Raw genomic sequence first — 14,615 nt, 5'->3', positions numbered from 1 at the left:
TATAACACATACACACCATTTGAATGGCAATACCCATCAACTTTGTGGGGGCCGCCCCCTCAAATAATTTATGGGGGGGACTTCAGTCCTTAGGAGTTGGCTCCTATGTTCATAAGAGGATCTTCCCTCTTATTTCTAGGTTAGTGAGACAGGGCTTACCCTCGCACAAGCAATCCTGGATCTGCTTCAGCAAGATTATTCGCCTACATGCTTGGTAATTCAATGTTTAATAATGCTTTCCACAGCTTTCTCAGAACAGCCATTAAAAGCTAACCAACCTGTAATTATCCAGATCCTCCTTAGATCCCTTAAAAATGTTACTTTGCCCACTTTCCTATCCTCAGGTATGGAGACTGATTTTTGGCTCAAGTTACACAGCTTTGTTAGAAGATCAGCAGTTTCACATGTGAGTTCTTAAATAATTCTTGGGTAAAATTTCATGGCTGCATGGGGCTCTCCCTGACCAAAGTGTAACTCTCGCCCTACAATAACACACTAGCCTGTCACCAACTGCTGCAATATGGCACCCTAACCACATGGAAGAAGCATCCATGCCATAGAAGTAGCAACTCATCTATTGGATAGGGGATGGGGAATGCAAACTTGCGCACACAACCTCTGTGCACCTTAACAAGTCTATAAACACAAAATTAACTAAATAGCTAGGTAAAAATAAAATGAAAACACACCACACTGACACCAAGCATCCACTGCCTCTTCTACTATTATCTAGCTTCATCACCTCTTGCATTATATAGACTTGCTATACAAAAACTAAAGCGTTCAAAAAGTCTAATAGCCTATGTTTTCAGATGCCACCAAAATACACTCTGCATGGTTTAGTTCCCTTGAACTAGAGCTTGGATACATAGCTACTCCTCCAGGAAGTTGAATCTGAGGAGATTCTTACATAAAATATTAGCCAGGTTTAATTGTGGCTCAAGGACGTTGGTCACTACCAAAAACAAATCTACCTTGAAGAATGAACCGTATGACTGATGGTAACCACATAACCAGCTCCTCCAACATCTAAGTAGGGCCCAGTGAAAGTAATTAATCCTGGATTTGCCACAGCATGTAGGTACCTAAGAGAAAGGAAAATAAGCATATTTAAAGTAATAAAATAACTCTGCATGGCAACAATGAATGCTGGGGTGGGGGGGTGGGGAGTTTGCAAAACACATGGAACCTGTATTTTGCTAAAAAACACACACACCTGAACTATGTGCAAAGTGAATTTAGCTTGCTTATGCTTTTGGGATCCAATGTGCCTAAATTATATCAACATTTTTTTAAAGAGTAACTTCTAGTTACTGTTTTTTTAAAAAAAGGTTTTGCATGCATACGTTGATTATACTTGAGAATGATAGGAAATAAATTCCAGAAATAAAATAAATGCAACGGGTGATGTATGTTATTGTTTCAGAGATTTGCCCTTGATGAACTTCTGCACTCAAAACATGAAGGGTATTTGCTGTTTAAATAAACCTTTCTGGAGGTATCTGCAGCTTTTACTTCCTGTGATATTTCTTGCTGCTGCAGGGACAGCCCCTTCGGGCCTGCTGCTTGGTTGTGAAATATACTGTAGGACTATCCAGCTAATTAAAACAAGGTTATTGTAACAAGCTTCTTAAGACACTCTTGTTGGGGAGGGGGAGAATGCAAACATTTGAGATGTAGAATAACAGGATAGCTGGAAAATGGTTATCTTATTTCTCCTGTATTTTGCTCACTGAGCAGATTTAAAAGAGAGCGAGAGGAAAACCGCGCCAGTAGACTTGACAGAAGTGATTGACAGTGTGAATAGCTTGAGGGGGAAACCCTGCATTTGGTATATAAACTAGTTTCTTGGTTGATTTGCAACCCCCACCTGGACGGCTTATTTCAACAGAGCATACGGAATGTAACACACTCAGGAGTTCCCTCATGTTTATTATCACATTTACTGTGTACACAAAACATTTTCTTAAACCATGCTTGTGCATAATTAATAGACTACTGTTAAAACTAGCATAATCTTATGTGTGGAATTAAGAGCATAAGACATCTCCAGAACCGGGGGGCGGGGGGGGGGGATTGCTGTATGCAAGAGTGAGATTCAAGATTGCCACAAGAATATGAAATTCATAATGAGAACCTCACGAGATAAGCTTGGAAGGGATTTTATGAGGAAGGTGGATTTTAGTAACCATATGCAGATGCGTTCATTATTCATTGCTGCACAGAAGGGCAAGAAAAAGAAGCTATCTTGGAAAACGCAAGCATCCAGTGCGATATCCACTACAGATTTAAAATACTGAATTCATCACTGTATACTATTTCACTAGAGAAGAATTCTGCTTGTTTAGTCCACGAAGACTTTTTACGAATCCAGCACAAAATATTCTCTCTCTCACATACAAAATTATCAACCTAGAAGTCTTTCTTAAACCTTTCATAATGGGGTCCTAAAACTCACCATTGTCTCCTAGTGGGATCAAATGCTTTGTCCATGAGGGAACCAGGATAAATTCTGAGCACCCCATTGGGCGTTGCTATGTAACGGCGGACAATGTAACTGTTCAAGCTACTCATTTCCATTTGTGTCATCCATTCATCTGTGACGTGACTGGTAGCCATTACTTCATTTCTGACAGAGAACTGCAAAACAAAGGCAGACCTAGCAGGGTTCTTTTAAGACTTGCCTGAAAAGATAATAAGCTGCTTGCAGGGTTTCCTAAAGACTCATCGGAGATAATCTAAACCCAATTACTTCTTTAAAATCTTCTCACACCAGATGGACACAGCAAATTTCAAGAAATGAAAAAAACAAATATACTAAGGAAATGCTTAGCATTTTTGTATTTTATGTTTTTACTCTGGGTAGATCTAAATACTGTCCCCAGCTTTATATTCCATGCTCCCAAATACAAAGAGTGTTCTCTGTTCCTGGTGTTGTCACACTGATCTGATAACACCCACGTGATCCAACAAACCTTTATATTGTTTATTTTACTTGAGGACTCTTAAAATGGTTACACAGCATTATCTCACTATCTTTGGGAATCTACTTTTGAGTCCAAGTAGCTGTGTGTGTGTGTGTGTGTGTGTGTGTGTGTGTGTGTGTGTGTGTGTGTGTATTAACTCAGTTAACATTATTCTTTCCAGCCCGGGCAAAGAATCATTCTTACTCCTCATGTGCCAAGTTAATTCACTCCTTGTGTTGCTAAGTACAAAGTACTCCTGGCACTGAGGAAAGTGCAAAAATTGCAACCAAACCATCTATTTGATCTAGCAGAAAACCAAGGGATGCAGCCAAAGACTCCACCAGAGAAAGCAAAAACCCAGATGCTTCTTGAAAATCTGGAGCCAAGGAAACTCAAAGAAATGTTTCAGCCAGACTTATCACGGTAACAAAAGAAGGTAAAAAGCCAAAAACGAAGGACATTTGAAGCAACGTACTTTCAGACCAGGGTTGGCAATGAGGCGTGTGTTGTCGCTAAGATATGCCGTGTAGTGTTCCACCATCCTCTTCGTCTCAGGCTGGCTCAGATGCTCGTAAGGAGAAGAGAAGCTACCAGCAGACAGCATTACCGTAGGGCTTTCTGGAAAGGCAACATACATGCAATATACACAACATCAGAATATATCCCTGAAACCCAGCCATATGAAAACTCAGTGATGCAGTAACATACTGGAGCAACCCAACCCAAGATGAAAACGCAAAAATAATCCAAGAGATGCTTTTCAAACATCAGTGTTGCTATGTACATGGCCACCAGGGGGTACTGTTGCAGCAACAGTACACTACTGAAGCTTTGCCTTCTTCCCTTTCCTCAATTGTAAAGGAAGGGAAGGAGCTTTCAATGTAGGAGAGAAACACCTGTTGTGCTTGAAGGATGTCATAGGGAAACGGGACTTCTAGCAGCTACTAGAGGCAGGGCTTAGTGCCTGGGACCTTAAGGGGTACAGGAAAGGATGAGAAAGACTTGGGTCTGCTGTTTTGGGGCAACTAGTTCCGTTTGGGGTGTCCACATCTGTCAGTCCATATGGACTTCCCAGAGTCTCCACCCACAGCAAGACAGCGGTGGGTAGCCAGCCTCCTGCGTGTACATGAGTCAGCCTGAATACAGATTGCAGCCCAATGGTGTATAAGCAATGTCTGCCCTGGTGTATCTATTCTGGAGTGAAAGCAGGCTTCTCAGACCACCTCAGGCAGCTGTCAAGGTTTCACATGCCGCCTGAAGACAGTAGTTTGCCTTGTTGTTGTTGTTTAGTCGTTTAGCCGTGTCCGACTCTTTGTGACCCATGGACCAGAGCACGCCAGGCACTCCTGTCTTCCACTGCCTCCCACGGTTTGGTCAAACTCATGCTGGTAGCTTTGAGAACACTGTCCAACCATCTCCATCCATAGTTCTTCAGGCACTCGGTCCACTAATTCTAAATCCTTAAACCTGTTCCTCACTTCTACTGTATATTCATAAGGGACTTGATTTAGATTGTATCTTACCGGCCTTGTGGTTTTTCCTACTTTCTTCAGTTTAAGCTTGAATTTTGCTATAAGAAGCAAATTTTGCTATAAGTAGCTTGCCTAGGCTGAGAAAATTTGTGTGAAGGGGTTCTTAGGCACTTAACAATGCTAGTTTTGCATTGAACACGCTTGAGTTAATATGACCGGATGGAAAATATGAATTAAAACTGTTCAGGATTCTTTTTCTCACAATTTTTTCAATCAGCCGAGTGAAATTTATTCCTAGATCTTTAAATAAGCAGCAGCAGCAACAGCAACAACAACGATAAAACTACTTTTGCTAATAGTTTTTAAACAAGTGTCTTAACTTCTTCCTTCCTTGGAGGTATTTAGGCAGAGGTTGGACGGCCATCTGTCATGGATGCTTTACAGCTGAGATTCCTGCATTGTAGAGGGTTGGACTAAATGTCCCTTGGGATCCCTTCCAACTCTTCTATTCTACAATTCTATAACTCTGTGATATCAAGAAGCTTACAAGACTGCCTACTTTCACTTGGTCTAGTCGTATTCAAAAGATGGCAGGGGAAGAAGGTCATTCCTCAGAGGGCACAATGTGATAGAAGTTTTATGGGGGATATTCATTTTTAGGGGACAACATATAAGGAAGTGAAAAGCTGTTTCCACAAGGAACTGAACACTAATGTCAAAATAAATTGTCAAAAGTATTTTGCATAAAAATAATTGTTTATCCTCTCTCCAAGTTCTATTTTTCTATTGCAATATAACCTGGAGCAAATTTCTAAAATGAATGTGCTTTATTTTAATACACAAAACTTTAAAGGTATTTTTCAGAAAAGAAAAAAAAAGATGCTCCACTGCATTCAGAAGTTTTACACAGTTTTTATAGTCTCTGAACTCACCAATTAAAAATATTTCAAAGTATATTCTCACCAGAGTTCTAACTTCTGGCTTCTTTCAGAGGGATTGATGGTATTAAATATTTATAGCTTGGAATAAAATCTGCATAATTCCAAAGTCAACAGGATACAGCATGACTGGCAAGAACTTCAATGTTTTCACGTTATTGCTAATGATTTATTTGACAGCGAGGAGAATCAAGCTCAGCTTTGAAAAACTGTAACAACACTACCCATACCCAACCTTTCTGACGAAAGGTAAATTATGCAGCTACCTGGTTCTGGTATATTTATTTCACAAGGGTTTCGGTTTTTTTAATGAAGCTGACAATCTCAAGACACGTCACTTTGTAGCATTTAACCACAGTGCTGACTGGCCCATTAGATTTGGAGAATGCGGAGAGCAGCTGAAAAAAGCAACACGCCGCAGTAGCAGCAAGGGCAGACATGCAGACTTTCGCTCTATTATTATCCTTTAAGAGTACCAAAGCCTTTGCTGGGCTGAGACAGGCAACCCCACTGAAAACACCAGGGTATCATGAGTTATCAGACAGCAAAGCTGGAAGGGTGAAACACAATTAGAAAGACAGGAAGCTGTTGTATACTGAATCATACCAGTGGCTCCACAAAGTTTCAGGCAGAGTAGATGCCAGGAACTAAACCTGAGACCTTCTGCATGCGAAACATGATGAGATTTCCCTTCTAAGCTTTAGGTCAGCTAAATAGGAGGATGCTCCAGAGCTTGGTCAGATGAGCACAGAGACTGGGGCACTTGTTCTTCTAGTTGTGCTATGGAACCACATAGTTCCCTGGAGTTTTAACTATCAGCCTTTGGAGGCTTTTGCACTGATCTGTGTGGGCTGGGATTAGTCCCCAGGACTTGGGACACAAAGCCAATAATTCCTTTGGATTTTCATACACCCGAAAATGGGTATTTTGAAATCTTTCACTGAACATACAATCTCCAAGACAAAAAAGAAAACAGTTGCAAGAGTTCAGCTTCTCCTTATCTAACATATGAAATGGACATCTTAGATGCTATTTATAACTATTTCAGCTTATAGCAATGGATTGGTGAATGGATGGATTTCAGAAAATAAACGCTTTACCTAAGGTTGCAAGTTGTTTGAAATGCAGGCAAGCATTGGGCTGGCCCAAGAGATCTAGTCGATGGTAAAGCAGCTTGCTACTGGGTACGGTGTTGAGATTTTTAAGTTGTCTAACAGGTATTTCTGGCTGTATCACAACAATACACAAAATGAATGATGTATCTTGAACCTAAAATAAAAACAACCACAAGACCGTCAAAGTTAATAAGGAAAGCATTTGTATTAAAATAAAATAAGAATCATTAAAATTAAATCAAATTCGGACAAGTTAGATCATTAGAGCACATCGCCTTGTGGAAGGCAATTAATAATAACATTTTAGAAGAGTACTTCTCGATGTGCGACTATTGAGACATGCAAAACAAATTATTTTGGTTAGTTGCTCAGCATCTAAATATTTCCTTGTTTCTTAAAACAACAACAACCCAGAATGGCTATGACAAAGAAGTAGTACAGGCACAATTCAGTAGTTTAATGATGTGAACTACTGAGGAAAAACTACACAGCTCTGAGTTCACAAAGGTAGCCCCAGGAAGTCAGGAGTTATAGATCTGCCCCAAAAGATAATTCTGTACACTGTGTATGTACAGTGTACAGAATCAATTTTTCTCTCTCTTGTCCTCACCATGGAGGCTGACAAGTTGTCAAAGACACTCTGTGCTGCAACATGGAAAACTGTGCTGCAACTTGGAAGAGGCACAGGACAAAAAAAACCAAATAAATATTGCTTCTGTTGTCTTAACTGCTTGCTATCGTGTTGATTCAAAATGAAATGTTTTCAAAGCTGCAGCTAACTGTGTTACATAATATTCATAAGATAATTGTTTTTCTAATTTTATGCATTTTCTAAAGATTACCATGCTACTGAATCATAGGAAAAGTAGAATCTAAATGCAAGGTAGTCCTTGGGTAATATTATTTCTCAATATTGCAAAAAGAGTATCAAGGGACATTCATACATAATACTTAGCCATCTTAGGTAATGGCCAGGGATAGTCAAACAATGTTAGGTGACCCAAGATTAAAGAATACTGTGCCAAATGATGAATATGTATAACCTCTTAAAAGTTTCTCAGAGTCAGCTTTGGAGACTGCAAGCTTAAACATATTTACCAGGGACAAAGCCCCAGTGAACACAATAACAGTAAATCATGGCTTGCTTAGATTGGCTGAGATCTGAGATGGAGGTACCTACACATATTGCTGGACACTGAAGAAAACCTGGTTGTTGATGTGATTGTGCTGGGCTGCATAACATCCGCAATGTATTTCTCCTATAGAAACACTCCAGCCTCCCCATACAGAAGGCTGTGGTGCTTGCAGTCTGCATCACCTAGTGAATCCATTGGTTTGAAGCAGACAGCCTTCCATCAGACATGGACCATCAGAAAGAAGCATTATACTGAAACACTAGAGGTGAGTTCACCTGGGATGATTATCTCCACACTACCCATGGCCTTGAGATTGTTCTTGTACGCATACACTAAGAGAAGCCACTCTGAACCATCCATTTCATGCACTCAACTTTCTGACTCAGATTTCAAGACCCTGTTATATAACCTGATCAAATGTATGCTAGAGAGGCTGCTATTTGCAGATACAAACATACCCATGGGGGAAAAGTTCATTTCATACGGTTTTACAGCTGGGAAATGCATGCTGATTTGCAGGTCAGAGGTTCTTTCCTGAGGCCTTGCTTTACTAGATGATTAGTAAAGCTGGAAGATAGTCAGGTGACAACTTTAAAGGGCCTTACTATTAACACTTGGTGCTGTCTGTAGATTCCGCTTTTTCTGTTTGCAGTCACCATTTCAATTCAAAATAAAAAAGGGTTCTCCACCCCCTCTACAGACCAACAAAGCTGTCCATAAAGGTAAAGTGTTGATTTGCAGGCATGGTTTGAATCCAAACTACATCTGCAAACACACAACTTCACTCTCAGTGAGCTCACTTGCTGAGGAACAACAGATTGTCTCTTGGTGGCCATGTCTTTACTGTTTCACATATGACGTCATATATGACCCCAGTGTGGAACAAGTTGGTAAACAGCCTCATGGAGCAAATCAGGACCCTTGTAAAGCACCACTATTCTACATGATCCAATATTCTTAAAAGTCTAAACTTCCCACTCCTGAAATTTCTTTTCTTTGAAGTATAGTTGTGATGAATAAGGAACACTGGTTCCCATAATACTTCTTGCCACATCACTAACATACATGCCAACAAGGAGGACTGACATATGTGACTACTCCCAAATCATACCAGACCTGAGCATGGCATTTTCATAGCTGAGGGTCAATTTAAATATTCAAAATTTTAACTTGTCATGTAACAATGCCAACTCCCACAAAATATTTCATCACAACAGTGTACTGCATCAATTTCAGAAAGTTGGAAGGAAACCTCACTCCTAAACTTTTGGTGGTAGTATTTACATAGCGCTTAACAATTTACTAAGACTATAACTAAGGGTATAACAATTAACTGAGGGTATAACCTTCAGCATTGAGAGCTAGGCTTCTATGCGGATAACATGCAACCCAAAGGCCATGCAACAGACTCAAAATTCTTAGAAATACCTGTTCTGCTGCAATTAAAATTCTCCTTCCGTGTCAATACATTAGCATATTTTAAAGGGTGCTCTGTCACTTACCATCTTCCAAGCATAGCTCACATTGTAGGCTTCCTTCCCAATTTCTCGCAGTTTGTTGACATGCCAAGACAGTGAGGAGTTCACCGGGACAGTAATAAGCTGACTGCCTAGAGGGAGGCTAAGTTGGAAACAAACAATATCCATCACTTATTAAACAGGGAGAAAAACATTGATGCTTTTGTTTACTCTAAAATGAGATTGCTTAAAGAAGGGCTTTAAGGAATTTTTTCTTAATTAAAATGGAAGTGGAATGCTTTGCTACATCATAATTACCAGTTCCCCACCCAAAACATTGCTGGTTGTGGTATTACCACTCTGATCAGATAGACTGGTTCTGGATGAGAGATCTTGGTGATAATATCACCAGTGGAATGAAATCACCAGAGGCATTGGTTTGTGTTTAGCAGCAGAGGTACAGTTAGCTGCTTGTATGCTCAACAGTACAAATGACAACACTTCTTATCAGCTGCTAAATTAATCTTTGCTTTGCTCAGAAATCTTTGCACTATGGAACAGTCTTTGTGCATCAGTGCACAGGGCAACCCTGAAAGATGGTGATTTTCTTCCACACCGGGTGTTCCCAATCTAGACAGGCTGTGGTGGATAGCACTGTGCTGTCAATTTCCCCAGCTAAAGAATGCTGGGGTTTTATTGTTGCCACCTCTCTCAAGCTTAAAGTGCCAGGAGGGGCATTTGGTTCAGAAGTCTACAAGGGTCCAGACAGACAGAAAGGATGGTGCCCTGGTACTTTGTGAGTAGGGAATGGAAGTGGGAAAAGGTTATTAAGAAGCTGCAAGAGAAGACCAAACACTGGGCGGATGAATGTATAAAAGCTATTTGCAAGACTGTATAACACTGTCCAGTCCTTTGCAAGTTGATGTGTTTTGATAGCCTAGCATTTTTCTCTCAAAGTAACTGATGGTTTCCATGTCTGTTCTAAACCATGTAGTTCCTTTATGAGCCTATGTGGCAGAACACAGAACTAAAAGTGCAGGATGACATACAGCAAAACCAACAGAGTTGATTTCTGTGTTTATATATTTGCAGCCTCAGGTTTATTGTCCATGCTGTTTTATAAGTACAAGATAAATAAGCCTAAGAAAGGTAACACTTATTTATTTTAGAGTCAAGACTTATTTAGTAAAGCAATTTGAATTGTGAGTGGTCAAATATGTGGAGTATACCAAAGTTTATATAGCAAAGACAATATAGGTAGGGTTTAAAGATTAATGGCTAGCTGCAGCCTTGAAAACATGTAACAGCAATAATACAGAGACTGAAGTAGGCTGAAAAATCTGTTGTCATTACAATTGGGACACACCAGTAGAATCAATGTTTCCACTCTTGGCATCTCCACACAACTTCGTTAAATCCATTGGGGTACAGATAGTCTGTAAAAATTATTAATGGCTGAATGGGGATGGGAATGATGTTTATATTGACTTACGAGTCATGATTTCAAGATCAGGATACAGTGGAACCTCGGTTTTCGAATGTAATCCGTTCCAGAAGACAGTTCGACTTCCGAAACGTTCAAAAACAGAGGCGCAAAGGGCTGTCAGCAAATTCAATTGAGAAAACTGAAAAACATGCAGCGGAAGCTGTTCAACTTCCAAGGCGTGTTCAAAAACGGAAGCATTTACTTCCAGGTTTTTGGCGTTTGGGTTCTGAAACGTTCGTCAACGGAGATGTTCAAGAACTGAGCTCCACTGTTTATACAAATTAACTTTGTTAAAATAAGAGCTAGTAGGATAGAAAAGTTATAACAATAATCTGCAGACATCTGAACTGAGGACAGGACTGTCCCTTGTCACCCCAGTGAACTTACCCAAGAATACCTGGATTTTAAAAATGGGAAATAAAATCCAGAATGAGTATCTGGTGATTAGGTATTCAAAATGGTGAGGCACATCCCCAGAAGAAATGGAAGAAAGTACCATTTGGCTCTGGGATGATGGCCTGTGGACAATCCAATATTCTCCTGAGCAATGTTCTCAATGAAATGTTGGGAACCTGTAAGCAAGCTCACATAATTGTGTGCTGCCTCCATTAATTTCAATGGTACTTTTGCAGGAAGAGAATGTATTGCAGCCTTAAACTAAACTATGGCAACAGAACCTATGAGCACAATTCAAAACCATGACATTTCCTATTGGACGTATGGAGAATCTGCCCACTAAAAACACCAGTAAGACCACAAGTGAATAACAGCTGCTGAACTGTAATCATTGAGTACAGCATAATTTTCACTGAAGCTTAAGCATGCATGCAGCAACTATGTAAGAAGCATTAATTCAAAGTCTTACCTAAGAATGTTCTGTCGAACCAACTCAAATTTTGGAATATTCTCATAATGTATTATATCTGTGTGAAGCGGTGGTTCAGAAAGCAAGTAGGGTCTGGTAAGGGAGGGGTGCATAAGGGTATAGCCTAAAAATGAAAAGAAAAAGGAGTTGGCACACATGTTTATCATCATATACAGGACACATTACATGCTATATAAAAATGTCCAAAGTAAACATGTAGCACTACACTGCATTCCCCTTTAAAAACACCCAAAAACAGAATTTCGGAGTGCCAATAGGTAATTATTTACGAGCTGACCAAAACAAAAAGACAACCTGAATCAGAAAGTAAACAATACAGATTTGACTATTGACCTCTAAAACATATTTTGATTGTCTTGAAGTTACCTTTATTATCTATTAGGAATGTGTAGGAAGCCAAAGAATCTTGGTAATAAGTGACATCTTCCAAAATATAGGCAAGATTAACATCTACGCCAACAATTCCTAGTAGTAGGTTTCCAAAATAGCAAGGTTTGCTTACAGTCATTATCAGACCTGTTAATAACAAGAAAAAGCACGCATACAGTTAGCAATAAGGAACTCTCTGGTACCTATATATGGAGATAGAAAAATGATTTGTGGCCCAATCTATTGCATGCAATGGGATTTACTTCCAAGAAGTTATGCACAGTATTGCAGTCTAAATTACCTCTTTCGGAGCGAGCAGAGCAGTTTCTATTAGCCATTGCAAGAGACACTCTAGGTGAGTGTTCAGAATCCCTACAGCAATAATATTGTGAGGATAGCATTGTGGTCCCATGAGAACCTATGCTGCGAAACACCAGCAGACAGTTGTATGGGGTTTTATGGAATGAAGTACAATCCACCTAGAATCCATTGTAAAGTAATATATGCATGGAAGTTATACACAGTTGTTTCAGTTTCACATGTTTGGGCTTACGTTATAGCCATGTTATGCATGGCCACTAGGGAATTGTTTCAAGGTTTCACGAACACTTGGTCTTTGAGGAGGGATTTGACAGAAGTCAGAAAGGTGGCATCACACATGTGTTCCTGGAGGCAAGTCCAGGCTTACAAGGCAGAGAGAAGGGCAGAGTCTTTTGAGGAAGAAGGAGACCACTGGATGGTGGAGAGAACTCTGAGTTGGCTAACACCATAATATGAATTTCATTAATCAGTTACATTAGTACACAACTGTACAGTATATGAACCAACAATTGTTCTGAAAGGGAGCACCTTTCTTTGTGTTTAGATGTTGCCTGCAGATCTCGTTTTAGGAAAGGCAAGAGCCTTCCTGTGTGGCAAAGCACAGAACAACACTTTGTCTTGGAAATACTCTACTTAATTAAAACAATATATTGCCTGATTAATAGGGAGACCTTTTTAATTGATTAAAATAAATTAATCAAACCAATTAACAGACTAAATGCTATAGCATTTTTCCTAAAGGAATTTAACTCATCATATTATCAGCAGTATTGATGTAACCTATGTGTCAATATTTTTTATTTTGGGTGGGGTAGAAGGAATAAAAAAAATAAAATTGCAACTGTCAGGAAGCATAAAGTGGATCAGCTATGCTGCTCCAATATACTTTTGTGGTTTGCTTGCTTTTTATTCCAGCAATTTGTATATTGTTTAATCACAGGCATCTTTAAACAGATATTTGGTGATTATGCATATCAGTAGGTTCAGGGTAAAAGAAAGCATTATAATTCTAAAGATGAAAGCAGCAATGTTTATGCCCAATGTAGCTGGATAAAAGAAAAATGCATGAATGTTTTCAAACACTTAAAGATGGGCATGATTAGTTTTTATGGTAATTTGAGGAATCATGTCCAGTAAATTCAATTCAAAGCTGGATACTGCCAAGTAGCACGGTCCCAAAATAAAGAAAAAAGGGATTTGAATTGCAAATGCATATTTAGCTCCTTTGAATAGTCGCACAAAATTATGCAAGTTTGGTGAACTATTCCTTCCTTTGCCCTTCAGGGTAGCATGAAGATCGATGATGGACTACCCAAAAAAATTTCCGCAAGAATCCCAGATAATAAATAGCACTATATATAAGTGGGAACAGAAGAGCTTAGGAAAAGAGAAGAAATAGTAATACACAATTATATTTATGGATTTATTTACATCCTGCCTTTTCTCCAGGGAGTTCAAAGCAGCAAACACAGGGTTCCCAGGCCGTTTCTCATCCAGGAACAGACCACACTCAAGACCTGCTTAATTTCAGCAAGATCGCTGCTGCACATCTCCATGCTTTGGAAAACCAGCTGTTATTTGCCCATAATATATGACACGTGTGTAATTCAAGTGCCAATTATGTACAGCATATTGTTTCTGTAGGTCTAAAGTCAGGACTGAGTACTGTGGGGCAAATGCTAGGGTCCAATGGGGTCCAGCACCACTGTTGCTGCAGCAGCCGAGATAGTAGCAATTGTGGCTCAGCTAGCTGGTGGTAGGGCCTGGGGGTGGGATAGAGCAACCCTGTTATGCTGGTCCTGCTCGCAACATGCATATGTCAGGGATGGGGGCAGCATTAAAACATGTAAAAAATCCAAGGAGGTGGGGATCTAGGGACTTAATCTTGTTTACGGTTACAGCACTGAGGCTACTATATGCTGGAAAATGGTGTTTACAGATCCTACCAACAATAAATGAATAGGTGGGAAAACTGGGAACTGGCTGTTACGGTGAAACTGACACACTACCTAAGAACTAAAAAGGTGGGAGAGTCAATGACAGAATAATTTTGTTACAAGTTGGAATCCCTTTGTTGTACATTGTAGAAGGAACCATCTACTTCCTCATCTGAATGGTGGTTTCTTAATATATCGAGGCTTTTATGATATTTGTCATGTGATACAGCAAAGAGAATTTACTTTAAGAGCATCTAAAAGTACTCAGCAGAAGGAATTTGATCCAAATAAAATGCTTACAGCTCTACTCCTTGTGGAACTGTCATGTTTTGTTTTCTATTTTCCTCATAAGGCATGATGGCTAGGTTTCTCAAATACTCCAAATGAGGTTAAGCTTTAATCACAAATAAATAAAATAAAACTAAGATTTCCAAGGACAGCCACCATGTTAACGTATATCACAGAAGTCAATCCACAGAAGTGCGGAACAGCATCACAAGTTCTTTCTTCTTCAAAAAAAAAAAAGAATCAC

General features: G+C 39.6%; 1 protein-coding gene and 1 long non-coding RNA gene across 2 annotated transcripts in view; one reads left to right on the top strand and one right to left on the bottom strand.

Moving 5' to 3' along the window:
* The window catches only part of CACHD1 (cache domain containing 1), a 126,791-nt gene that overhangs the window by 23,215 nt on the left and 88,961 nt on the right, over nt 1-14,615 (bottom strand). The window contains exons 10-16 of the mRNA XM_081915696.1: nt 11,823-11,972; nt 11,436-11,559; nt 9,130-9,247; nt 6,477-6,645; nt 3,442-3,584; nt 2,459-2,640; nt 975-1,085 (exon numbers count right to left, since the gene is read on the bottom strand). Of these exons, the coding sequence (XP_081771822.1) occupies nt 975-1,085; nt 2,459-2,640; nt 3,442-3,584; nt 6,477-6,645; nt 9,130-9,247; nt 11,436-11,559; nt 11,823-11,972 (997 nt within the window). The remainder of the gene's footprint in view (nt 1-974; nt 1,086-2,458; nt 2,641-3,441; nt 3,585-6,476; nt 6,646-9,129; nt 9,248-11,435; nt 11,560-11,822; nt 11,973-14,615) is intronic.
* On the top strand, nt 3,594-14,453 carry LOC309372383. Its single transcript, XR_014169485.1, has 3 exons — nt 3,594-4,066; nt 5,557-5,625; nt 13,596-14,453. It is a non-coding gene; the product is annotated as an uncharacterized lncRNA (long non-coding RNA).

Source organism: Podarcis melisellensis (assembly GCF_964234715.1).
Source record: "Podarcis melisellensis genome assembly, chromosome: 6".
Taxonomy (NCBI): domain Eukaryota; kingdom Metazoa; phylum Chordata; class Lepidosauria; order Squamata; family Lacertidae; genus Podarcis; species Podarcis melisellensis.
This window is presented reverse-complemented; position numbering and strand designations above follow the sequence as displayed.